At 45.8% G+C, this 24,262-nt stretch overlaps 5 protein-coding genes across 16 annotated transcripts; 2 read left to right on the top strand and 3 right to left on the bottom strand.

Annotated features, from left to right (window-relative positions):
• Positions 1-123: 123 nt before the first annotated feature.
• On the bottom strand, positions 124-10,596 carry sgcg (sarcoglycan, gamma). Of its 10 annotated transcripts, XM_078108765.1 has the most exons (9): positions 10,167-10,243; positions 9,980-10,055; positions 6,760-6,961; positions 5,955-6,059; positions 4,698-4,785; positions 3,772-3,891; positions 2,227-2,299; positions 1,906-2,029; positions 124-1,413 (listed from the first exon to the last, which is right to left on the bottom strand). In XM_078108765.1, the coding sequence occupies exons 3-9, from the start codon at positions 6,952-6,954 to the stop codon at positions 1,246-1,248; spliced, it is 873 nt and encodes a 290-aa protein (XP_077964891.1). In that variant the 5' UTR covers positions 6,955-6,961; positions 9,980-10,055; positions 10,167-10,243; the 3' UTR covers positions 124-1,245. The 10 variants fall into 10 exon arrangements, with proteins under 10 accessions (XP_077964891.1, XP_040023902.1, XP_040023779.1 ...); XM_040167968.2 differs by lacking the exon at positions 9,980-10,055 and having other exon boundaries at positions 6,760-6,957; positions 10,233-10,596; XM_040167845.2 differs by lacking the exon at positions 9,980-10,055 and having other exon boundaries at positions 10,233-10,462.
• Positions 10,597-12,101: 1,505 nt separating this feature from the next.
• On the bottom strand, positions 12,102-14,966 carry rps25 (ribosomal protein S25). The gene is made up of 5 exons (XM_040168325.2): positions 14,694-14,966; positions 14,027-14,116; positions 13,723-13,906; positions 12,263-12,367; positions 12,102-12,167 (listed from the first exon to the last, which is right to left on the bottom strand). Exons 1-4 carry the CDS (start codon positions 14,694-14,696, stop codon positions 12,267-12,269), a joined length of 378 nt encoding a protein of 125 aa, XP_040024259.1. The 5' UTR covers positions 14,697-14,966; the 3' UTR covers positions 12,102-12,167; positions 12,263-12,266.
• A 34-nt stretch (positions 14,967-15,000) lies between these two features.
• Positions 15,001-16,545, top strand: trappc4 (trafficking protein particle complex subunit 4). The gene is made up of 5 exons (XM_040168212.2): positions 15,001-15,183; positions 15,341-15,515; positions 15,716-15,819; positions 16,005-16,131; positions 16,265-16,545. The coding sequence occupies exons 1-5, from the start codon at positions 15,009-15,011 to the stop codon at positions 16,341-16,343; spliced, it is 660 nt and encodes a 219-aa protein (XP_040024146.1). The 5' UTR covers positions 15,001-15,008; the 3' UTR covers positions 16,344-16,545.
• A 69-nt stretch (positions 16,546-16,614) lies between these two features.
• slc37a4a (solute carrier family 37 member 4a) lies at positions 16,615-20,588 on the bottom strand. 2 transcript variants are annotated; one of them, XM_040167529.2, is made up of 9 exons: positions 20,365-20,588; positions 19,440-20,137; positions 18,948-19,180; positions 18,457-18,700; positions 18,034-18,192; positions 17,867-17,952; positions 17,604-17,717; positions 17,377-17,515; positions 16,615-17,200 (listed from the first exon to the last, which is right to left on the bottom strand). In XM_040167529.2, the coding sequence occupies exons 2-9, from the start codon at positions 19,585-19,587 to the stop codon at positions 17,034-17,036; spliced, it is 1,290 nt and encodes a 429-aa protein (XP_040023463.2). In that variant the 5' UTR covers positions 19,588-20,137; positions 20,365-20,588; the 3' UTR covers positions 16,615-17,033. The 2 variants fall into 2 exon arrangements, with proteins under 2 accessions (XP_040023463.2, XP_077964848.1); XM_078108722.1 differs by having other exon boundaries at positions 19,440-20,570.
• Positions 20,589-20,923: 335 nt separating this feature from the next.
• On the top strand, positions 20,924-24,261 carry cfap45 (cilia and flagella associated protein 45). 2 transcript variants are annotated; one of them, XM_040167147.2, is made up of 12 exons: positions 20,924-21,114; positions 21,217-21,327; positions 21,671-21,771; positions 21,976-22,117; positions 22,199-22,369; positions 22,486-22,664; positions 22,765-22,894; positions 22,977-23,123; positions 23,282-23,395; positions 23,534-23,727; positions 23,813-24,037; positions 24,108-24,261. In XM_040167147.2, exons 1-12 carry the CDS (start codon positions 21,112-21,114, stop codon positions 24,172-24,174), a joined length of 1,584 nt encoding a protein of 527 aa, XP_040023081.2. In that variant the 5' UTR covers positions 20,924-21,111; the 3' UTR covers positions 24,175-24,261. The 2 variants fall into 2 exon arrangements, with proteins under 2 accessions (XP_040023081.2, XP_077964807.1); XM_078108681.1 differs by having other exon boundaries at positions 20,933-21,114; positions 21,976-22,369.
• The last annotated feature ends 1 nt before the right edge of the window (position 24,262 follows it).

Genomic DNA, 24,262 nt, shown 5'->3' with positions numbered 1-24,262 from the left:
CCACATTATAGCGTCAGTGGACATTATGTTCAGTGTCTTTTTTTATTAATTAGGTTGAAGACAAAACGCGAGACCAGTATGAAGAAAAAGAAGTTTGAGAATAAATAGCTGAGAGATGCATCATTGAATAGCACAAAGTTTATTCAACATACAAAAATAAATACACATTACATTACATACCATTACAATATGCCAGATGTGTGAGAACTGCTAATTATCTACTTAGAAAAACTAATGATAAAACTGAGATATGACCTGCAGTCTTGCAGTTGAATGAATGCTAACCAATGCATTTTTAACCCAAAAGCCAAAACTGAAATAGTGCCGTTACTCATAACCTCCCGATGACTGTTTATTCTATTAGAAACGTGTCGTTTTTGCTTCCATGCTCAGGTGGTCAAGAGTGATGTTCTTTCTGTCAGACTCTTGGTTGTAAAGGAGGTTCCTGAACAAACACACCAGCTCACTGCGGGGCATAAAAATACAAACTTCAAACATCCACCATTTTATTACCTAAAAAAACCCCACAACAATTGCACACACTTAATACCAAAATAGTAACACTTAAAAATAGTATTTAGATTTCAACCCTTAAAAAATGAGTTGAAACAAAAAGTCTGATGCTGTGTGTTTTATGTGAAAAAGATAATACCTTTTTTTTTATCAATCTTTAAAGCGACAATGACAAGATATTTACCATTTCGTAACATTTGTACCCCATTAATTAAAAACATGCTAAACACCAAGAAAATTTTAAAAAGAATTCATACGGAGGGCTTGGACCCAGAGGGGTCGTATCGACCAAAATAACATTCTATCTGGATTTCAGATATTTAGTTTTATTCCAAGCCCTTGATACGAGTCAATTTAGTTATTGCACCACAAGATAATATTGCATAGGATGTAAGCTGTTACCAGCTCCTCATTGCCCAGCCATGATACTGTGCGTGTAAAAGAATCTTCACAAAGCTCTGATGCTGATAAATTTGGAACGATGCGTTTCAGCTGAATGGTTTAGAAGATCACAAATGCAACTCAAAAAGGCTGCACTTCATGACGTCTCCTACGTGTACGCCAGCAGGCATTTGTATTATTACAGGCCTCAATGTGTCAGTGGGATCTGAGCTGTGACGTCAGTGACCCACTGTGGTATAAAGATTTTAAAATATAAACCGTTGTGCTTTTTGCCTCCGACACGATGCATCTACTGAGGGATGGAAAATCCTAAACCTCTTCAGGCTCATTCTAGCAATCCTGATCCTCGCCGCACGTGGAGGTGACCCCGGCCTTGGACAGGAAGAGCTTTCCGCTGGGGCAAGCGCACACCTCGTAGAGACCCTGAGCATTTCCAGAAACCCCTTCTCCGCTCTGGGGCAAGCTCGGCATGCGCACCGTCTCGGCATCCAGCACCAGCTGCACCGCCGCCGGCGCGGAGAGCGAGGAGAGACCAGAGAGTTGTGTTGAATCAACAAAGAGATACGACCGCGCTTCAACCTTTCCACTCCACCGAATGCATTTGTATACACACACATAATGATACAACATGCTGGAAGATGAGACGGGTGCACTGATCCATAAGGAAGTTATGAGAATAGTGATTAAAGTCCACTTTCCTGTGGCAGAAAAACAAACAAATACTGAAAACCAGAGAATGTGAACATTCACATGAATTATCCAGCACCAGATCAGTACGGATTAACGCAGGAAATTTCTTCCTTATAGCAGGAAAAGAGAGATGAGGGTGTGTTATGCCCTGCAACTGTGTTGTTATGTGAATGCACTGCTTTACTGAGAGAAAGCAGACAAAAAGGCATAATCAGCGCCTCTGATAAGAAGTGAGTTGGAGATCTCCTCTAATAAAACAAACATACAGTAAGGTATAGTAAGGAACATTGCTTTTCTTACCAGTCCTATAGTAGACTGCAGAACGATATCCATGTTGGAAGCGGCTTCGATGTTCCCGGCCAGCGCTTTGAAATGAACTCCTTTTGGGGCTTCCACAGTGAGAGAGCGAGTAGGAGACTCCAACCTAAGACGAAAGAGTTCAGCATCACAAGTACGGCCTCCATCCATTACGTGGATACGTCCCTTTGCTTTTTAATGAAAACGAAATCCTCTTTAGTTTTCCCCTCATCAAAGACCTCAAGGCTGGTGAAGTCACAGGCTGACGCTGATGTGTGGAACTCTGCAAGGACTCGACCCTCTTCTGAATATCTTCAGGCTCACCTTAGGTCCTTCAGGGGTTCAGATTTCAGCAGGGGAACCTCCACTGAATGCTGGAACAGGGCTCCTTCAGGACCTGATAGAGAGAAGGTTTGTGACAATGTGTGTTAGAGAATCCACGGCACTCTGAGGGTCGGATGTGCGCGCACACACACACACACACACACACACACACACACACACACACACACACACACACACACACACACACACACACACACACACACACACACACCTTTTTAATACACTCAAAGCTACAAAAGTCCTACAGATGAACATTTAATGAGCCATTAATATGCAGCATTCAAGCACAGCATTTACATTTTTTATCACGATTGCAGCCGAACCCAAAGGATGTGATCCCCCACGCGCGCTGGGATCTATTCATGGTCCCCGGAGGATGAACACTGACTTCAGTGAACCTCTGGCCTTAGTTCTAGTGCCACCAGCCAGAATATTGTTGTCCTTTAGTTAAATATAAACCACTGAATATTTAACATACTTTGTGTTTTGCTCTGATTACTAAGGCAGTAAACATTGTTAAGAGTGCACTTAATTTGGATCAGCGTGATAAAATTATACAATGTCCAACAGAGCTGCTAGCAAGGCTTGAGCGGCTAGTTTTTACTCTGTTTTACTTGAATTTGTGAAGCAGTTTAAAAAAGAGGAAAAAAAAGAAAGAAGCAGTGTTCTGTCCGTCAACCCACACGGCCTTGGGTATAATTTAGCAATCAGCTGACACGCCCTTCAACATTAAGCTACACAGTGTGCCAGTGATCCATAAAACACACACACACACACACACACACACACACACACACACACACACCCATCCCCTTTCTTTATGCAATATAACATGTGTGGTGCTCCTGAGACGTGTGATATCTTTTGTTGAAATATGTAAAAAAAATATCGTTGAAAAGAAAGTCCAAATACTTCCGGCAGTTATTATTATATGTACAAAAGAAGTTTTAAAAAATGTCAGGGTAAAAAAGCCCCAAAATTAAAAAAAATATTACGTCAAGAAATGTTTTGAAAAAAAAGTCAAAAACATAAGTTCATAGGATTTCATTAAAAAAGTTTTTAAAAATTAGGTCCAAAAGAATTCCCCAAAAATTAAAAATTCATCATTTAAAATGTTTTTTAAAAAAGTCAAAAATGTTTTGAAATGAATATCAGGGAAAAGGGTGAGAATTGTTTTATTGAGAAATATCTATATATCTAATATCTAATATATCTATCTACATTTTTGTTGTAGATGCACAAATAGTTGATTACAATCTTAATGCGATTAATCTTACCGACGTGGCATTAATGCAAGCTCGTGTGTAGATAAATAAGCACCTATTTTATATAGAAGAGCACTTTATCCAAACACATCCATACTTTTAAAATTATGACATGAATGATTGTAAAAATGTTTGCTGGCGTGTTTGCACAGATATCCACCCTCATAAGTGATGGCTCCTGTTATGTTCACATCAGTCAGGTTTTTTTTTTTGTGTGCGATATTTCTGAGGAAGCAGCAGGTGGCGGCCGTTTGTGTACCTGTGACTCGTAGTTTGTCCGGTCCAATCACAGTCTGGCCGCCATCTGCAGTGAACAGCATGTTGTCATTGTGGGAGTTAATGAGCAGATTTCGAGTGTGTCCCTGAGCCTCCGTTGGACCTGCAAACGACAAAAAGCAGCAAGAACACCTGAAGGGGTTTGGAAGTGGTTCAATCAAAATCCAATCTCCCTCCTCAAACTGGGAGAATACAGTGAAGCAGATTCAGGCATCGCTACGAGATGATCTGAACCTCCTCACAGGCAGCGGAACAAAAGAGGTGAGTAAGCCACCACTTTCTGAAAGGAAACGTGTACATTTAAAAATGTGTCAAACAAGTAACGACAACACGGCTGAGACTGAAAGGCCACATTGATGTTCACGGCCCGATGAGAGACATCAGTCAAGGAAATATTTATCCCACTTCAGCACCTTAGACTGTGAACCCGCGTCTTCTCTTCTCTAACAAGCACCTTGCATTTATCCACAGGGTCGAGATTATGAAGACTATGCTTTTTTTATAGCTTAATGATCAAGGATACATTACCGCACTGTGGAACACCGCAATTAGTTAGGGTCATTTGTTGGCCTTTTAATTATGACGGAAGGCTCAAACGCTGCCGCCGGCGAGCCATAAAAGACACAAATATGATCCTCCACAGGCCTCTGGGCCCTGTGTGTGATGTAGAACGACCCAGAAGCCATGGCAGGGAGAGGAATTGTGCGTTTAATGGATTTTAAATGGAAATCGAAAAGATTCTAAATGGAAAGACGGCTTCTCGTCACTATTAATGTTGGATGAGGAATTGCTGCAGGACAAGCGCATGAATGACTTTACTATTGCCCTCGTACATCAAGCGGATACTTTGTGAAGCATGAGTGCTCCATGTGTTCCTGTGTGCACATGTGTCCCCTTTCAGGCTCTTACCCACAGAGATCCTCCCCGTGACATCACCATTTTCATTGCGGGCGTTAAGCGAAACATTTTCCGATGAGTGCACTAGAAGGGAAGCGTCCTGAAAAAAGAAAAGAAGAAAAGAAAAGAAGCAATGCTGATATACTTTACATTTGCACTTACTTGGAAAAATGGAGCTTAAATAAGATGAAGGAATATTAGAAAAAACAGACCACATCATGCAAGACTGTAAAAGTGGTAAATACAATAAATAATAATATATGATAAACATGTTAGCATTACGCTCAAATCCTCACGGTCCCCATGTAAAGCCCCACTGAGCTTTAAGCATACCTGTACCTTCCTTTCTGAAAAGGTTTTATACATTTGCTGACCATAATAATAGCTACAGCTTATCGACCCTTTATAATGGTGCATTTTTACATACACGTTTAAAATAAAACATGTTAAATTCTTGCTGGTATATTTGTATGTTATTTTACTTTATCTTATTTTATTCTATTTTATTCTTACCAATTCAGTCCAGTTCCTCTATGTGTAACATTTGTGGCAGTAAATGGCTTCCGATTTTAGAAATTTTAAAAAGAATTCTCACACTCAGAAAAAGTAAGGTTTTGTGAAATGTTTAAAATGAGGAAGCCGCAACAGTTTACAAAGAAAACGGCGGCGGGTTGGCTCACTGAATCCTCAATCTCATCAGACATCCACGGACTACATTAGAGAAAGTGTCAGTCCGTAAATAAGGAAAACATTACCTCTTTAACGGGGCCCATAAAGAAGGAAAATGCGAGAAAATTGCTGCTGTGAGCAAGAAAAGACAAAGCAACCAAACAACTGCAGCAAAGTGTTCCCATCTGCTGCTCGCAGGCAGCCCATAAACTACTTTCCACCACAAATATCCCGAGGTTAATGGGGAGCTCTCTGCGCACCACGTGTGCCGCGTGGGACCTCCAAATCCAGTTTGGTCTGACACATCTCCAAAAGAGAAAAGAGTAGAGTCGGAAATATGCAATTCTACAGCTGGATAAAAGTGCCTCGATTGTCTGTGAGGAATTAGATTTAGAAGCTGGCAGCGTGTCTCCTCCGCACGGATGCAACTCAATCAGGTTTCAATTTGGTAAACTGTGAGATGCAATAATGGAAAGGCCCACTCGACGAACAGAAGTTTGAAAATGAGTTGGACAGGAGGAAGAAAGCGGGACGTAGACTAGGAAACTAGAAAGAAAAAAAAGGATGTGGAACAGAGAGAAAAGTGCTCGCTCATCTTACTTCTCTGGAGTGGATTTCCTGAGCGTAGACGGGGAAAAGAAAGTCCGACTCGCCCTCGTCCAGCTTGACGCCATCCGAGTTCACCTGTAGGAGTCCCATCCCCCCCTGCGGCCAAAGAGAAGGAACACAGACTCCGGTAAAATTCAGGACAAACATTCATAGTTTGACAGCTAACCAATTTATAGCTTATTTATCGTTTACCAATGGACTAAACCAGACAGATTTAGCTGTGCCTCGACATTGTGTGTGTCTGTGTGTGTGTGTGGACGTCTGTTGAGTCCCTTTTTCTGCATGACTCCATGGATGCCATCTGGACTCGAGAAGCAAACAAGCCTGCATGAAATAGAAAATAAACTATCCCTCTATAGACAGCCGAGTGTCAGTTAATAATAAATAACACCACCTCTGCTGCTCATGATAAATGTAACAAACAGGATCATTGGGTCATGTGATAAGACAGAAAGTGAAGCATGGAAGGAAGAAAGTAGGTGAGGCCAATACATCGATCTGAGAGGACATCTGCATTTTTGATATCGCAATATGGAATAAGCATTGTACTTTCCTGGACTTAAAAGGGGCATTTTGGTCACCTCCCATATTTGCCTTTACGTACAAAAGCAATTATCAAAAGTCTACCAAAAATAAGCTCCAATAATGGACCCCGCGACATGGTTGTAAAATAGTTATTTGGTTAAAAACAGTGACATTTCATTTGTCTCCATGTTTGCCCAGCCACAGAAGACAAATGGGACCAGAAGGAGAGAAAAGAAAGCACGCACAGCCCGCCGAGGAGAAGCACGCGTACCGTGTTGAACCACATCACCCGGACGATCCAGATGGTGAGGGCGAAGTTGACCACCAGGATGATGATGAGCAGGAGGACAAACAGGTAGAGGCAGCGCTTCCTCCAGCCGTAGATGCCGATCTTGTAGACGTTATCGGGCACCGGCCCGGGCGAGCTGCTGCCCTGGGTGGTGGTGACATACTGCTCCCGCACCATCTGCTGGCTGCCACATGGAGGCCACGCAGGCCACAGAGACAGATGTTAAAGGGAAGAAACGTGGGTCTTTCGAGCCGTTCAGCCTGGACTGGAAGTGACAGCAACTATGAGTATATCACATATTAGTATGTGATATCTGCAGCCACACACAATTATTCTGACAACGCTGTAATATTCTGAGCTGCAGTGCCTTTTGTGGCCACTTGGGGCAGCAGAAAACGGACACAATCCCTTTAAGTTTCTATGCATACATCCAGCAGTTGAACATTGGCATTATTTATGTAAATTCACTGTTACAATATTCAAGTTCTCCATCAGCTCTTGAGGGAAATATCATTGGTCACCAGCTGGTTGCCAAATGTGTCTGAAAAAGATCAGCTTAAGGTTGCCATGACGGTTCGTCACTACAAGCAACCTCACGGCATCGCTATAAAAATGTATTATCGAGTATATTTTAGTGAGATTGTGAGCCTGCAGACACAGTGACAAGTAACATATTCCTGATCATTTCCATTAGGAGGATTGTGGGTTCGGTTGTGTGTTTGTGTACCTCTCGGTCAGTCCTTGGCTGATCTCATTGTGCACTCCCTGCATAGTATTTGGGCTGGCTAGCTATGACTACATGCGCCAAGGACAATTCTGCCATTGTACGTCTGCCGGCTCCTCCCTCACTGCTCCCACCCCCCCCACCCCCCGGCCGGGGGCTCGCTTTGTGTTTTGTGCGTTTGGCAAACAGAACTACCGGTGCACAAACTGCCAAGCACCTCGTCACCTCTGCCGGGGCAAACAGTTGGAAATCTATCTGTTTTTGTTTGCCAGGATTGCATGACGTGACTCATGGCGAGACTTCGAGCCAACTGGCCGCATTCCTCGCTGCTCTTTTGAGTTGAAATAAGTGTTTTTGACGGTTTTGTTGGTTTGTTGATTTCTTCCATCGCTCCACAGCCGTGATGGTTGCACACCTGCTGAAGATCAGAACTCTACCGAGAGCCATCTTCCTACGGCTGCACTTTTTCCTTCTCCGCACACGGGCGTTGCCAGTTCAACCAGCGGATAACCGGCTCTTTGCGCCAATGGAAAAACTTCCAAAAGGAAAAATGCCGCCCACCACAGAGCCGAGGCAGTCGGCTACTTTCCGGCCACTCAGCAGAAGGCCGCAAGTGACGAATGTCTCCAACCAGGAACCGCCGTTTTGTGCATTCAGCTCACGTGAGGGTTCCAACTGCAGGAGCCTGCTAGCGAGCGAGCCCTCGAGTCAGCACATTTACACCATCTGACAATGTGACAACAGGGAACCTCGGGGACAGATTTCACAACGGCACAGCGGAGCCAAGGACCACACGAGGCTGCAGACGGGAGCAATGTCACTCCTCTGAATAATCTGCATTAATAACTAAACACGAGCTGCAGAGAACGCCGCTTTTGTCCCGGGACAAGGACCGGAGAAAATGCTCATCTATACTTTATAGCAAAAAAGTTCTGTAAGCAAGGCCCCGTGTATCCAGGAGCCGGGCTGATTTACATACGGGAAAGATGTTCCATCGTACCGACGCAGTAAAAGGCCGTTTCCATCATGTTAAGGAGCCACTTTTCAAACCCAAATTGATTTCCTCTCTGACATAAACAGATGTTCTGGGCGCATGAACCCGCTGCCGCCACCAGCAGAAAGGGGCCCACCGACTGCACGGTACGAACAAACCGAACTGAGCTGCGCTTCTGTAAATAATGAGGTTTTCCGCCCTCTCAGCATGCGGCGCTGAATAAAAAGCAAACCAGCCCGCCGCCGGAGCTCTGTGCCCACGTGATGTTCCAGGGAGCCGATAATAAAAGGTCTCCACAGCTCATGCTTCTCGCCGTTTGCAGTAAACACAGAGGAGATGTGTTTGCATAAAAGGCCGAGTGTATTTCTGCGACCGAACCCGCTTATCCACAGGAACCGTCACATGGACGCCGAGCCCAGCTGTGATGAATAGCCCTTATTTCACAACCAAACCAATTCATTTTCTCCCCCCCTCTCGCCCCCAAAAAGTGTCTTTTCCACAGGGGAGAGGAGATCGAAGGTTGATGAGCAGTAAGTTATGCACAACGGTCATTTTCCCTCATTTTAATACATCAAGAGGTCACGGTGAGAAATTGAATGTGCAAAACGCAGCAGAGAAAGTAAATTAAATTAAGTTCTCCAGCGAGGCTCAAATGAGGACTGAGATGAATTAGCGTCTGTTAAATTGACCTACTCCAAAATCCCCGCACTACACCCATTTAACAGCCGCAGAGCATTTGCGGGTTAACGTGTTGATCAGCCCACTCCGGGCAAATGAGCGCCGGGTTTGTTCATTACGCCGATAATGGATTTGACGAGCGCCATTAAGAGGACCGGGTGCTTCGGCGACAGCCGGGAAAGGCAGCGGTGCGGAAGCTGGATGTTTGAAGGCGTCTTCCAGCTCCAGTTTCACTGCAGCCACCAGCCCCTCGGCCGCAAACCGCTCCTTCCATAGCAACCCAACAGAAAACAGACCCACTGCTCACGTGAAGCACAGCCTCGCACCCCGGAGGAAAAGATGTTCCCATCGGGCCTTTTTTAAGCCTCGTGGTGACAAACTGTCAATCCAAAACAAATACTGATCCTACACTACAATGCAGATTCCACTAAGACCACGTTGTTTAGGACTGTTAGCAGGGCACCTTAACCCGGGGGGCCCCGGCCCGGCCGGGTCGCTGACCTCTGGGGAGGAGCCACGGGGTTTTTTTTAGAATCAAGGCTTCCCCTTCTCGAGCGGAGACTCAACGGCAAAAAGTTTGTCCGTCTGGCGAGTAGCCGGCGTCACGTCTCCACTCCGACGCCTCAACTTCTAAAAATAGTCCGCAGGATTGTGAACTAAATTTAAAAGGGCAGCACAGGAGGGACACACACACACACACACACACACACACACATTACATGGCCGTAACTAATAGAAACAATGAAAAAACACCGTAGTGTTGCTCATAACACCAAAAAACCCCAGTGAGGTCCTCTTTTCGTTACCTTGGTGTTCACATATTTCTGGCCATGTAAGGTAAGAGCGCAGACAGCTGGCAGCCTCAAAAGACCTTTTCCAAAACTACAAAGTATTCGCAGCACATTGTGAGACAAAGGAAAGAGAGAAGGAAAAAAAAAGGAACATATAGAGAAACTGCTCAGTAGGTGAAAGGGTTTCCTTTCCAAACATTACCTTAAGAGGACGTCCACAAAAGAGACACAATGACAGCACTTGTGGAAGAAAGGGCAGAGGACTCACCGTTGAGTGTTGCTCTCTCTCTCTCTCTCTCTCTCTCCCCCGGTGAGCAGAGACTGAGCCGCTCACTCGTCTGTCAGCCAGTCAGCAGCTGAGAGCCATAAATGCAGCTCAGGAAGCACCACGAGACGGCGCTGCCACCACCACTCCCCTCTGCAGCCGTCTCTGCAGACATCTGAGTACCATCGGGGTGTGTGTGTGTGAGAGAGAGAGAGAGAGAGAGAGAGGGAGGGAGGGAGGGGAGAGTAAGAGAGAGAGGGACCTTGTGGAGGGCAGTTAGTAAGTCAGAGTGGCAGAAGAGACAAGCAGCAGACACAGCGTATTAATAGTGTGTGTGTGTGTGTGTGTGTGTGTGTGAGGGTGCCCGAGGAGAGAGCAGAGCAATGACATCAGACCGTTTACTGAAGTAAAACCCAAACAGTGGACCGAGCAGATCTGCAGCGTGTGGCATTCAGTGCTGTGAAAGACAGAGTGAGCGCATTGAGCAGCTTTTACAGCTCAAGGACCCAAATCAGCCGAAGACCCTCATGTGTCAGACAGCTGACTGCTGAGGTTGACCAAGTTGTGTTCGGCATTGACGCCTGAAACACACAAAACACTCTTGAAAATAGATTCACTAAAATCCATTCCAGCGAAAGGGCTGTGACGGATAGAATTACATATGAAAACTAACCAAATACCACGTCTTGGGGTAACTGAATGGAAAGAACTTCATCACACGACAGAATTAGTGGATGGCCATTTCCATAGCATAACAGTACATAAATTAAGATTTGGTCAAAGGACAAAAGTGAGGCACACAGGACGATGCATACAGGAAATGGGCTCAAACCCGTGAGTCAAAAAGGATCCCAAAATCAGTGCCGTCTGCACACTGTTAAACAGACAAAGCTAAACTTATAAAATGTCTAAAGTAGAAACCCCAAAGGCTCTGTAGCCAATCAAATCATGCCAAAGAAAAGCAGCAGGAAGTGATGGAAACACAGAGCACATGGACCAGCTCCCATAGCTTGAGGGTCCAGGTGTCAGACAGCCACACCGCAGACTGTGTCCCCTCGATATACATCACGATACATGGACGGCCTTATAAAGACAAAGGTATTAGCCATGTGTGCCCCTGCAGCAGCCAGTTTATTCTGAAATAAATCACGCAGCAACGGATGGCGATGCAGGAGGAGCTGTTGGTGGAAGAGCTGTTGATGCTGGAGGAGCTGATGGAGGCGCATTCATCAGCCTCCTGCATGGTGTAGTTTGTTTGGATGGTGTAGTTGGTTTGGCTGCAGGTGGTGCTGAGCAGCGACAACGGGACGTCCGACTGCATCAATCAGAACTCCTGCGCCCTTGATGCCCGCAGCAAACATCCGACAGCATCATTTTATGCCATTTCTTATTAAGATCTCATAACCGGTCACTGCCCGGGGCATTTAACAGACAAATGGGGCGACGTGAATGGAACAGCTGGGAAGAAAATATCCATCTTACACGGAGATGAAGTTCAGTGGAGGGAAGACGTCCCCTTGAATTTATCGGTTGACACGCTGTACGAATTGAGGGATTCAGATGGGGTTTTTTTGGAGGGACTGGTTCTTTATTTTAGTGTTTGCCTGCACACATAAATCAGTATCACCTTGATCGTCCATCGGGACACTCGTTCTACTTAACTCCTTAACCTGCAGACGCTGCTGCATCATCATCATTATTACTACTATGTCATTGAGCTGACCCTTTTATCCAAAGCGACTTACATTGGATTTTTAACCCAGTTACATTTTGCCCGGGGAGATATTAGCACAACAGCTGTATGAATTTTGATGGTCACCCATCTTGCCATTAGTACAGTTACTCACACAATAGTAAAATGCACAGATGTGATTTTGTCTTTTCAGTTTTTATTCACCTTTTATTACAAACAGCTCATTGGAAGAAACACAGGAGGACCTGCAAGACAAAAAAGGTAGCCGGTCAGTAAATGCAACTAAAAGATGAATGAATAAAAACTGAAGTACAACTAGTGACAGATGTTTGCTTTGTACCTGATTATGCTTTCTCTGCTGCTTTCTCTGCCTCCTCATCTCCACCCTTGGTGTTGCGTGTGTAGATGAGCTGTGCTCTGTGTTTGGACACCAGTTTGATCATTCCTGAAATTCAAAACCATGTTTGCTTTTTAGCCAAACACACACGCACAACCATTTCATATGTGCAGCCATTCCCCGCTCAGTTATACTGCAAATCACTTGAGCAGACGGGTCATTTCAACTGTAATTATCGTGCTTTGGTCTAAGAGTTATCGGTTATCAGTCTTTAGCCGTATTAAAATCACTCCAACAGGTGATTTACAAGTTTTAGCCACTCTGTTGATGTGGACAATTCACCTCATAAACCAGTACGACCACCAAAAAGTCCTGCAGTTTAACACATTGCTTTTTTATAGCTCACTCAAAGCTTGAGACTATACGCATTTTATCAGAACCAAACTGCATAGTCAGTGAGCCGTTTATCCTTTACGTTAGATAAACGCAGTTCACCTCTCTATGGTAATGTTTGAGGTGCATCGATTTGAGTGCCTGTGGCATGCAGTCACTGGAGCGTGATGGGTAACGGATTCATTCAAAAGTTCCTCCTTCAATGGATTCTAATGCTTTATCACGTCCACCATTTGTTATCTAACCCGGTTGCTTGGTCGCTGTGGGAAGCAGTATAATATTTTACATTACTAAAATGTTTTGAAAAGCATTCACATGCTCCTTTTGCAAATTGTTCTTTAATAGATTTTAAGAGAAGTATATTAAAGACAAAAACACTGTTGCATCTATGATAAGTGATGTGGGCGGTAGACACGCTGCAGATCCGCCATAAACACTCATTTGGGATCTGCCAGTGAAACACATTAGCATGATATGTAGTGAGAGAGCGTTGAGAAAAACGCCATAAGTGCTGATGACTTGGTGTTACCATGAGCTTAATGTTGCATCACAATATAGATGACAAAGAGTTATTGTTGCTGTTCAAACCATCTGCACCTCTGCATTCAATAGATATTCTGGTACGTGAGATTACTTAAGGTTTAGGCTTAGCCCCAAGATTAAACCACTAACCAGCTCTTCCAAGATACTTTGAAGGAGACAGAAAAATGCATTTACAATCAGTTCTATGAATAATTTCAATTTAACAGAATGATCTCGCTTGACCAACAGCGTAGCGAATTAAACATCTGAGGAAGGAGCTACAATTCTGGTTATGTTGAAAAATTAACTACACTGAAAGTAGAACAATTGGTTAATGGAATTTTACCAGGACGTAAAATACAGAATGTGCAGCACGATGCCAACGATACCTCATAACACTAAGTGCTGTAAAAGCAGTGAGGGTTCAAGGCTCTTATTGTTTTGAATGCAAACTCAAATAAGACTAATATATATATATATGTTCTAATTTAGAGTGCACTACTTTTTGGGCAGACCTTGATTTTTTTTTTTTTTTTTTTACAAACTACCTTTAGCGAGCAGCTCCTGGAGAGCGTTCCTGGCCAGAGAGCCACGGATCTTCAGCCTCTCAGACACAACAGCTGGGGTGATGAGCTTGTAGTTGGGGACCTCTTTGTACAACTTCTCGTAGGTCGCCTTGTCGAAGAGTACCAAGTTGTTGAGCTTGTCCCTGACCTTTCCCTTGGACCACTTCTGCTCAAATCACAATATTTAAAAAAAAAGTTTTGGATTAGGAAAGCTCTGTAGTATTCAAGGTGAAAAAGAAGAAGACACATGTAAGGCAACAATTGTGGGCATTTAACCACTACACACCTTCTTCTTGGCTTTGCCTCCGGATTTGTTGACTGGGTCCTTCTCCTTTTTGGACTTCCCAGCGTCCTTCTTCTTGTCCTGCTTGGGAGGCTGAAACACAAGGAGGACGTTGCAGGTTACAACGCGTCACATTAAGGGCTAACGTCACACGTGGGCCACGTCAAAATGTGCTTCAACCGCCGTGTTCATCAATACGATGATGATCGTTAGGAGACGTGCGTTCAGCTGACGGGACGGGGGCCTGAGGTTAACGAACGTTACTGTCCGGCATGGGATGGCCTTGCCTCGTTAGTCGGATGAGCGTACAAGACTCGCTATGACCACGACTTATTCTAAATTATAATATCAACATAGTAATAGTCTATCCTGATCGACCAAGGGATGGGTCACATTTGCATTATAGTGCTTTAACCGGGATCAGTGCACGTTCTTTCACCGGTTTAATGCGAGAGCATGGAGCAGTTAGCACGCTAGCTAGCGAGCGAGCTAGCCAACCGCTAAATGAGTGAAATCCAACACGTTAATTCGTCACTGATACACTCTGGACAGCGGAGCAGCAACCGTAGCATTTGCCACATACTCCGTATAATTACAACTCGACATTAGTGTAGGAAAGGTGGACCATTTTTTTATTTGTTTCGACAAAACGTGTGTAAACTGTCCTCACCATGTTTCCTCGTCAAGATGTCGGAGCGAAAGGAAGTTCACCCGTGCAAGTGCCCCTTAGACAACCCGTGTATGCGGAAGTGGAATAGGGAGTTATGGGAAATTGAGTTCGATCGTTTTTTTAATCGCTATTGGCACATGAAATTGTTCAGTCTTACCAATAGACCATATGGTTATATCGGTCGATTTTATTTTGATACCAAGCTAAAAGCAATAAGGAAAATATAAAATAGCTTAATATGCTTTTTTTTTTTTTAGCTGTCCTGTCACACACACTGTCACGTGACACGTGTCAGCCGTGCGGGGCGTCGCAAACATGGTGATCTTCAGTGTGTACGTGGTGAACAAGGCCGGAGGTTTAATTTACCAATATGACAATTATGTCCCGAGAGCGGAGGCCGAGAAAACGTTTAGCTACCCTTTAGACTTGGTGCTGAAGAATCACGACGAAAAGGTGGTCGTATCGTTCGGGCAGCGGGACGGAATCCGAGGTAACGTACCGGGGCGTTACGTTAGCTCACGTAACGCTAGCTCTGTTTACTTGCTAGCTAACGTTAACGTAACATTAGAACCCTCTCTTGTGGGCTATTTCACCCATTTAGCGTTGCGTTTCGTTGGTCTTTGATAGCGTTTTCTGTCACTCTGCAGTGGGCCACGCAGTGCTGTCCATCAACGGAGTTGACGTGCAAGGCAAGAACACCGCAGACGGGAAGGACACCCTTGAATATTTAAAGGATCCTGCTAATTATCCGGTGTCTATTCGCTTTGGACGGGCCCGACTGAGCTCAAACGAGAAGCTGATGCTGGCATCCATGTTCCACTCGTAAGTTCGACATTACCCAACACATTAAGAATATTCCTCTGTGCACAGTAACTACATCTCATAGTCTCATCGCATCTGGTTGGCTGCTTGCTTTTAGCTGCTGCTGGATTCACATTGAAGGACTACCATTTAGTGTGACACATTGCATACTGTCTGTGGATCTCTGATATGAGCATAAAATGGTGTGTTTCTCCCCCCAGGTTGTTTGCTATTGGTTCCCAGCTGTCTCCTGACGTCGGCAGTTCAGGGATTGAGATGCTAGAGACGGATGTCTTCAAACTCCACTGTTTCCAGACGCTCACAGGTCAGTAGGGCGTCACTGTGAAACAAGGACATGTGTAACAAAGCACGTTGTGATATTAAGTCGCATCTAAAAAAACTCGACCCACTCGGTATTCTGTACATGAGACAATTACTACTTGTGTGTTTGACAGTAGTTATTTTGCACTGATGTCCTCGCCATCTCTTGTTTCCCGGTGGTTCTCTCAGGGATAAAGTTCATCGTGCTGGCAGACCCTCGACAGTCTGGTATTGATGCATTATTGAGGAAGATATACGAGATCTATTCGGATTTTGCACTCAAGAACCCGTTTTATTCTCTGGAAATGCCAATCAGGTAATCACGAGGAATCAGGCTGAGGTTTCTTCCCATTCTGTGTCTTTGTGTGTCTTTTGTGAATTGTTGCCTGCACCCACACAACCAATTGCTTGTGTCATCTGATGTCACTGCAAACATTTCATTTTCTCAGGTGTGAACTCTTTGACCAGAATCTGAAGGGTGCACTGGAAATTGCAGAGAAGGCGGGAAACTTTGGAGCTGGATCTTGAACTAGGGGAGACTAGATATGTTCAATGATTTCCACAACAGACTGACTTCATGCGAAGGTGGTTCAAAATTCAGTTATTAAGAAGAAAAAACTAAACAATTTTTTTTTTGTTTTATAAGTTGGTGTCGGATCGTTAATTAACACATTGTAAATATATATTATGTTTTGTAAATACTTGAAATTAAATACATTTTTGCATATTTGTGTTTGTGTGCATTTATATTAACTGAATGATTGATGTAACTTTAGTATGCTGGATATTTAGCTTAAACTATGAAACAAACTATAATTTATTCAAGCCTTTGCCGACTACACAATTTGCTTTCTATAAAAAAAGTATTTTTCCATTCACGATTCATTACCAAGTAGTAAAAAAAAACACATGTATAATACATTAGTTCAAAACAGGTGCCAGTTTTATGCTCTTATAATTGAAATACTTAAGTGTTTGTAAACAGAAACATTTCTTTAGATGTCCCATTACTGGGCAAACAACAAGGTTATTTTAGTAAATACTGTAGAAAACGCATTTCAAACTTTTCTTGAAATTCTTAATTTATATCCAAGTCCTGCAAGACAACAAGTACTATTGTAAAATAAAAAAAATCAAGTTACAAAAATATTAAAATACATTGATGGCTTAAAATATCCGTTTCTGTCTGGAATAGAGAAGAAGAGATGTAATGAGGTTTTATTCGGCTTTCTTGGACACGTGACCCATCTTGTTGCGGATGTTGCGCAGAAGGATGAATCCAATGGTGGTGACGCCACAGGAGACCTCGGCTACCCAGAAGGCCGTTTCCCAGCCGTGATGTTTGGCAATGGTGCTGAATGGAAGTCCAGACAGGAAGCCACCGACTGAGGAGAAGACAAGTTTACTCCCGAGGATTAAAGAAGAGAAAGTATGTTCTACAATATATAAACTAAACCAAGTAAATCCCTACGGAACTATTTGTATTGTTTCATTACTAAGGCTCCATATGTGCAGGTGATGCATTAGGCGATGATTCTGAAACTAAAGCCACTGAACTTACCGTTAGCCATCAGGGCAACAATGGCGTGTGACGTCCCGCAGTAGTTGGAGGGGGCGCTCTCATTGGCTATAACTCCGAATAACGCTATTGGTCCGTAAGAGGAGAAACCGAAAGCAGCACCCAAGCTGAGAATCCACACCTGGACGTACAAATGAGAGGCAACACGCGCTTAAGAATCTCTTCGTTTTCAACTTCCGTTGAACGGGACGTCTGTGTGGGAGAGATACCTTTGAGCTGTCAGCGGTGACCGTGACTCTGAACAGGTACATGGACACAAACATTCCAGCCATCATGCAGACCAGGATGAAATGGCGAGGATTGCCGTAGAGCGTCTTGCGTTGCTGCACAAAATAAGGGAACAAATAACAGTTGTCCTGGTTTCTTTTGTTGCCAACTTCCGATTACATATAAACAGGACCATTTATTGTCCTTTATGTGGCTGTGATGCAGAAACATTTCGGGGGTTAAGTCCTTATTCATGCAAACTCACTTTGGCCACCGCCTTGTCCGAAAGATAACCTGCTGCGAGACTGCCAAACAGGCCTCCAACCTCCAGCGCACTCATGTATGAGCTACCTATGAGAGGAAGAACACCGTGATTCGCAAGAATATATCAAATCGGACAAAGCCAAATCCTCCGCATATTGTCCTCCATACCCATGAGTGCAGACTGGCCCTTATCCTGGATGAGAAACAGCTGACCCCAGTCGGTGCAGGCCGTCTTCACCCCGAACACCACCAGGTAGGACATGGACAGCAGCCACAGGTAGGGGGACAGCAGGAACTCGGACAGCGTGCTTTCATAGCTGGAGGATTCTGAAGCGGAAGCAGGCAGAAGACAGAGTGTTATTATGCTTCTAATCACACGAATGAAACGCGGCCTCTTTCTCACGTTGACCGTGTACAAACAGCACGAGAGGGGCGCAAAGTCCACGCCAACACCGACCTTTAGTCACAACACAGGGAGGCACACGCTGTGCAAAAACACACGCACGCCTCTGCGTAATGTGCCGAGACATCAGGTATGTTGAAATAAACATGTGGTGCTTTATTTAGGTTAAAATGAGCATTCAGTGTCACCTCCTTTGCTCTTCTTGGCTGCTGCCTCGATGCTGGGAAGCCCCACATCCTTGGGCTCGTTCTTGATGAGCAGCAGGCAGAAAAAGGAAGCCGCCACACAGATCATTCCGGACACGAACAGTATGGTCCTCCAGCTGTAGCTCTGGGTCAGCACCGTGGCAATGATGGGGCCCAAGCTGCCAGCCAGATTCATGCTGCAGGAGAGAATCGCCCACCACGTCCCGAACTGAGAGGGCTCAAACCACTGACGGCAGAGGAAGTAACGAGATGGCAGGAAGTGCCGTTACAGCACCTTTCACGTACAGGAGGGATGAAATCATTGAACCAGGGCGGCGTCCCGAATCACTGTATGACGGGCGACTGACAGTTTCCACATTGCGTGGTGACAATGTAGCCTTGTGTGCATTGCACCCCCACTGAATATTGACTAACGCTCAAACTGCACTGAGTAAAATAAACGCGTCGAATGGGACGGGACGATGGCGAGGTACCTTGCGCAGCACCCTGCCGCAGGGAGGCCAGCCCAGGCCCTGGCCCAGGCCGTTGAGGAACCACAGGCCGGAGAAGACGGCGACGGTGGAGGACCAGGAGAAGACCACGTTGATGCCTCCCACCGCGCACAGGCCAATGGAGAAGAGCCAGCGGGCGCTGATCTGGTCCGAAAGCACGCCGCTGATGAACTTACTGATAGCGTAGGCCAAAGACTGACTGCTGGTGATCATGCCTGAACAAAAGGGCGTTCAAAATTTTAAAAAGCGAGATGGTCCCGCAAAAGAGCAAACAGCTAATCAAGGAAACATATTAAAATATATGTGTTTGGGGCTGAATAATTCATTCATCTTTAGATTCTTACAATTCCAATGTTTATAAAAACAGTTTCATGAAAGATGCTACCTTACTGTAAGAGCATAAACTGTGACTTATATACAACGAGCCAAACAACAATCGGGGGTGAAGTCGATCATAAATCAAGAGTCTCATACCCAGGTCGTCCTTATCCAGCTGAATTTCTTGCATGAGTGAAGGCATCACAAAGGAAAAGGTCTTTCTGTTAAAGTAGTACAGCGTGTAGCCCAAAAACATGGCCAGAAATATGGTGCCTCTGTAGTATCCATAACCCGCTGCTGCCATGGCTGCGGATTTAGTGCTTTAAAAATGACAAAAAACTGGAAGAATACGCGTGCAATTGAGAGAAAAGGAGCCGGCTCCTGGCGTTCGACAGACTTCTTGACAGTGAACTTTGCCACAGGATCCTCAATATTCCCTCAGCTGCTTACGACTGGAGATGTGCACGCAATCAGTTCTAGAGGTTAATGGTCAACTTTCCTGACCCGGGGCCGATTTAATCTGGGAATCGCTGCAGGCTAGCCGGAGGGATTGGACAAAGAAATCAGAAATCAGTTTGTGATCTGTCGTTCTTAACGGGCGCCGCCTCATAACAACGGGTGCTTCGACTTGAACAACGGCTGCGGTGGGTTTGAGCCCTTCTGCCGTCTGTTGCTGCTTCTCCACCCGAGGATGTCATGGAAGGAAGGAGTCCTCACATGGACGTGGTTAATCATTTGCTGTGAGGTCCAATGGTGACAGCAGACCAGGGGGAGGCTCCTGTGCACGTTAGACGGGTGGAGGGGGTGGGGGGGAGACGATGGGGGGGGGGGGGGTGTCCTCAACAGCAAGAGACCTGTGGCACATTAGAGATACAACAATAAATGAAGCAGATTAAGAAGATGCTCTCCGGAGTGATGTTCATATGTGGAGGTCGTCATGCTGAACAAAATGGTTCAGTGTTATAATGTTGCAGCTGCCAGCGTTTATTTAACAGGAAATAGTCGAAAAGTCCAATAGACAAACACTGATTTGTTTCGGCTTTAGAGGGGCGACGATAACTTCCGGCGTTGTTGAATTTACCTAAAAACTGACGTCATCCGTCGGAGCCCTTTAAAGCGCGTGCGGAGCCACTTCCGCTGCGTGTGCGTGTCGGACCTGCGCGTGCACGGTCCGCCCCGCTGAGTGACACCAGAAAACTATTAACAGGGAGGGGAAGTGGGATATAAAAACGGCGCTGACTTGGCAAACCTTTTCATTCCCATAATGAATGCGTGCAACGCTGTTCTGTGCTCGTCGAGGAACACGCTCCAAACTAATGGTTCCGTTTGACCGTGGACTTTTTACTTATTTATTCAAAACATGCATTCGTAGAATTTTGAGACTAAGACAGCCATTTAATGTTGTCTTACAGATATTAGGAACTTAAAAATTACATTGTATTTTATAATCAAATACTCCCATGTCTGGTCCATTAAACGATGTTTTTATTTGATAGAAAGGAGTTTACCAGCAGCAAAAAATAAATATCTTACATTCAAACTATTCTCAGTGTAGCTACCCTTCTTCATGTATGCTATTCTTGCAGTTTTGCACACAGTTCCATGAAATATAAAATATTTATTTTCAACCTTCTGCCAGCGAGGCCCTCACGTGTGTTCCCATGGTAACCAACAACAAACATCCTACACATTTCCAACGGGTGTCGCGCAGTCGTCCGATCGCTTCATTACAAAACACCTCCCGGCAGATCTTCAATAGTCATCAAATCAGTCAGGTTGGCGTTTTAGCGCACGTATACCTCTTGGTTTGCAACAAACAACCTGCACCATGGTGAGTAGAGGGGTAAAGCGACGCCGTTGCCAAGGGCGTCTTAATTCGAGAGGACAATTTCTGCGGTTAACAGCGAGCGGTTATGCGTTCATCCCCGTATAGAGACGCGCATCCAGCTCACCGAAACCGAGAGGCGGGTCCTGTACCCGCCGGTACCGCACGCTGGCCGCCTCCTCCCAGGTGGACGAGAGCCTGTTCGGGAGCCCAACGCCGGTGAGTGAGCCGCTACACGCTCTCTTCTGTTCGTGACAGTTTATTGCATTTCTAGCAGGTCCTGATGTTGTGATGTTGCAATGACTCCGGGATCATGGGTCATTTTAAACACCGAATTACTGAGTAACATTATTTTTTTCACCGTGAAAGGTTATTGGATATTTCGACAGGGCATTCAAGTGGCTTTATTCTTACCACCAGGTACCAGATATTTGAAAAAAAGAATCCAAAGAATCACGTAAATTCAACCTCCTACCCTTTTAGAAGGTGGAATTTTGTTCACTGGTGGAGACATCGGAGATTATGTTTGGGTTTGTGAGGTGATTCTAACAAACTCCGACAGTCACAGAAAGATGGAAACTCGGCTCCAAAGAAGAAGTCCAGGGGGAAGCAGGAAAGAGAGATTGTTCAAATAGTCACCAAAGACCTGATCCGCACTCTCAGGTAAGATAACGCTCGCCGATCAACTCCAAACTCTCAGTTGTATTAAAGCATAATTTCCATTTTGATAGATGAAGATTTAAGGAGCTAAATTTAAATAAAAAATGCTATGTAATAGCTGCTGCATATTACAGAAATAAAAAACAAAACAAATGGCACCATTATAGGCGAAGTACATTTAATGATTTCAGCACATTTAACATCCAGGATCCCTTTAAAGGATCCTCCAGGCTGTTCCGTCGTTCTGCCACCAGAAGAGTTTCAGCGGATCACCTCAAGGTCTCACATTCTCACCAAGGAGGAGAGGGAGGCCCTGAAGGAAGGTTATCAGTCGAAAGAGGAGGAAACTGTAGGAAACGTGAACAACTCCCGTCACTATTGTTCTTTAACCTGCAGATTTACAACAAGCCCGTCCCCTCTTCTCATCCAGAGCGCCGCAGAGGAAAGGAAGCGTCAGATCTACGAGGCAACCCTCTGGCGGAAGGAGAACCAGGCACTGAACGAGCTGGAGCTGGAGGCCCGGGACCGAGCGCAGCGCCTGGTGGAGCGGGCAAACGCCCTGAGGATGGAGGAAGAGGTGGAGATCAGAGAGCTCAACAAGGTGGGAAGCAGCTGAGAGACGTGGAAGTGGGCCTGTGAATCATCGGCAGCGCGGATTGTCTGCAAAAAAACCCCAAACAGGTAAATTCATTCTGCGTGTGTGTGTGATTCCCTCAGCTGATCCTGGCGGCTCAGTGTCAGGCCACACGTGACGACCAGGTCGACGAGAAGAAACGGATCACGACGGAGCTGTCGGAGGAGGACAAGCGCCTGGACGCCATGATGGAGGAGGAGCGCCTCAAGGCCTTGGCCACCGTGGAGCAGATAGATGAGCTGCGCCGACAGCAGAGGATCGGGTGAGGGGAGCTCTGCTGAGTGACAGTTAAAAAGCACAATGTCCTCTGCAGGACTCATAAAGGATCGTCTCATCGGGGCCGTGCCGGTGTTCCATTCCAGGGGAATGGAGAGCATTTGCGACCAGATCCGGCAGCATTTAACTGACAAGGAAATGCAAGAGCTGATGAAAGAGCAGGAGAAAGAGCAGGCGAGGGAGAAACTGGAGAGGATGAACCTGGAAGACCTCAAGGTGCAGAACGGCGAACTAGGGGGGGGGGGGGGGGGGGGGGGGTGGACATGCATGGGGGACTGACTCGCTGGCTTCTTTACAGGCCATGGAGAAGAAGAGGGAGGAGCAGCAGCATCTGCAGGACGAGATCATTCGCATCAACACTGAGACCATGCGGGCCAAGGAGCAGAGGAGGGAGGAGGAGAAGCTGGCCGACATGAGAAACATGGAGTACATGAAAAACAAAACGGTGAGATGAAATAGAAATCATCATTAGCAGAAAACACAAACATCAATGCACAGACATTACATTTAATTTAAATTAAATTATATTCAAAATGGAATATTTCTGTCTTGTGAAAATACGCTATTCTCTTCCTGCACGTTGACTTTGTGTGACCTCTGCAGCAGCGGGAGGCCGAATACGAGGCGGAGCAGAGACGTATCAGGAAGGAGAAGGAGATAGAGGTCGCCCGGCTGAGGACCCAGCAAGAAAAGGCAAAAGACTACAAGTCAGAGCAGGTCAGGAACAAAACAGACAGTGAGAGTGGTACCCGCAGAACATGTCAGATTATCATCATCATCATCTTCTTACAATCCGTGCACATCCACTGAACCAGCATTCTGCATGTCGACGCCTGGTTTCTGTGCATCTGGCAGGACGAGCTGCGCGCTAGGAGGAACCAGGAGATCGCAGAGCGCGAGTGGCGGAGGAAAGAGAAGGAGCGCCGTGCGAAGGCGGCGCAGGAGAAGGCGACGATGACGGCGGCTCACGCCGAGCAGGTTCGCCGCAAGGAGCGCCTCCTGTCGATGGAGATGGGCCGGGAGAAGGCGGAGAACGAGAGGCTGCTGAGGTGAGACACCGTGATCCTCAACACCATCTCAGAGCATCACCTTGGGAGGCTCGGAGGGGTTCAACTTCCGCCGCTCTCCACACAGGGCGCACCAGGAAGCCACCCTCAGAGAGAAGCAGGAGGAGGAGAGGAAGCAGCAGAAGGCACGCCAGCACGCCGACGCCATTCGGAACCAGGTGAAGGAACGAGTGCTCTCGGCAGCGGCGAAGCGCAAGGAGATGTTTAAGGAGGCCGATCAGTGCGCGGAGGCGGCGCGGCAGAGGCGCGTGCGCCTCGATGAGATCAAAGAGAAGAAGCTGACGGAGCTCAAGTAAGTGCGGCGGGGGCGGGGCTTAATGTTTGAAAGGGGAAGCAGCTGACGTGTGTTTGTGGATGCACAGGGCTACGGGACTCTCTGAGAAGTACTGCAGTGAGGTGGAGAAGAAGGCCCGGGCCGCTGCACTCTGACACGGCGCCCCTCACATGGGGAAAGGACTCGTGTGAAGAAGTGCACCAATAAAAGGTTTCTGTTACAAATATTACAATGCCATGGAAG

The sequence above is a fragment of the Gasterosteus aculeatus genome, chromosome 1, assembly GCF_964276395.1.
Source record: "Gasterosteus aculeatus chromosome 1, fGasAcu3.hap1.1, whole genome shotgun sequence".
NCBI classification, from domain to species: domain Eukaryota; kingdom Metazoa; phylum Chordata; class Actinopteri; order Perciformes; family Gasterosteidae; genus Gasterosteus; species Gasterosteus aculeatus.
This window is presented reverse-complemented; position numbering and strand designations above follow the sequence as displayed.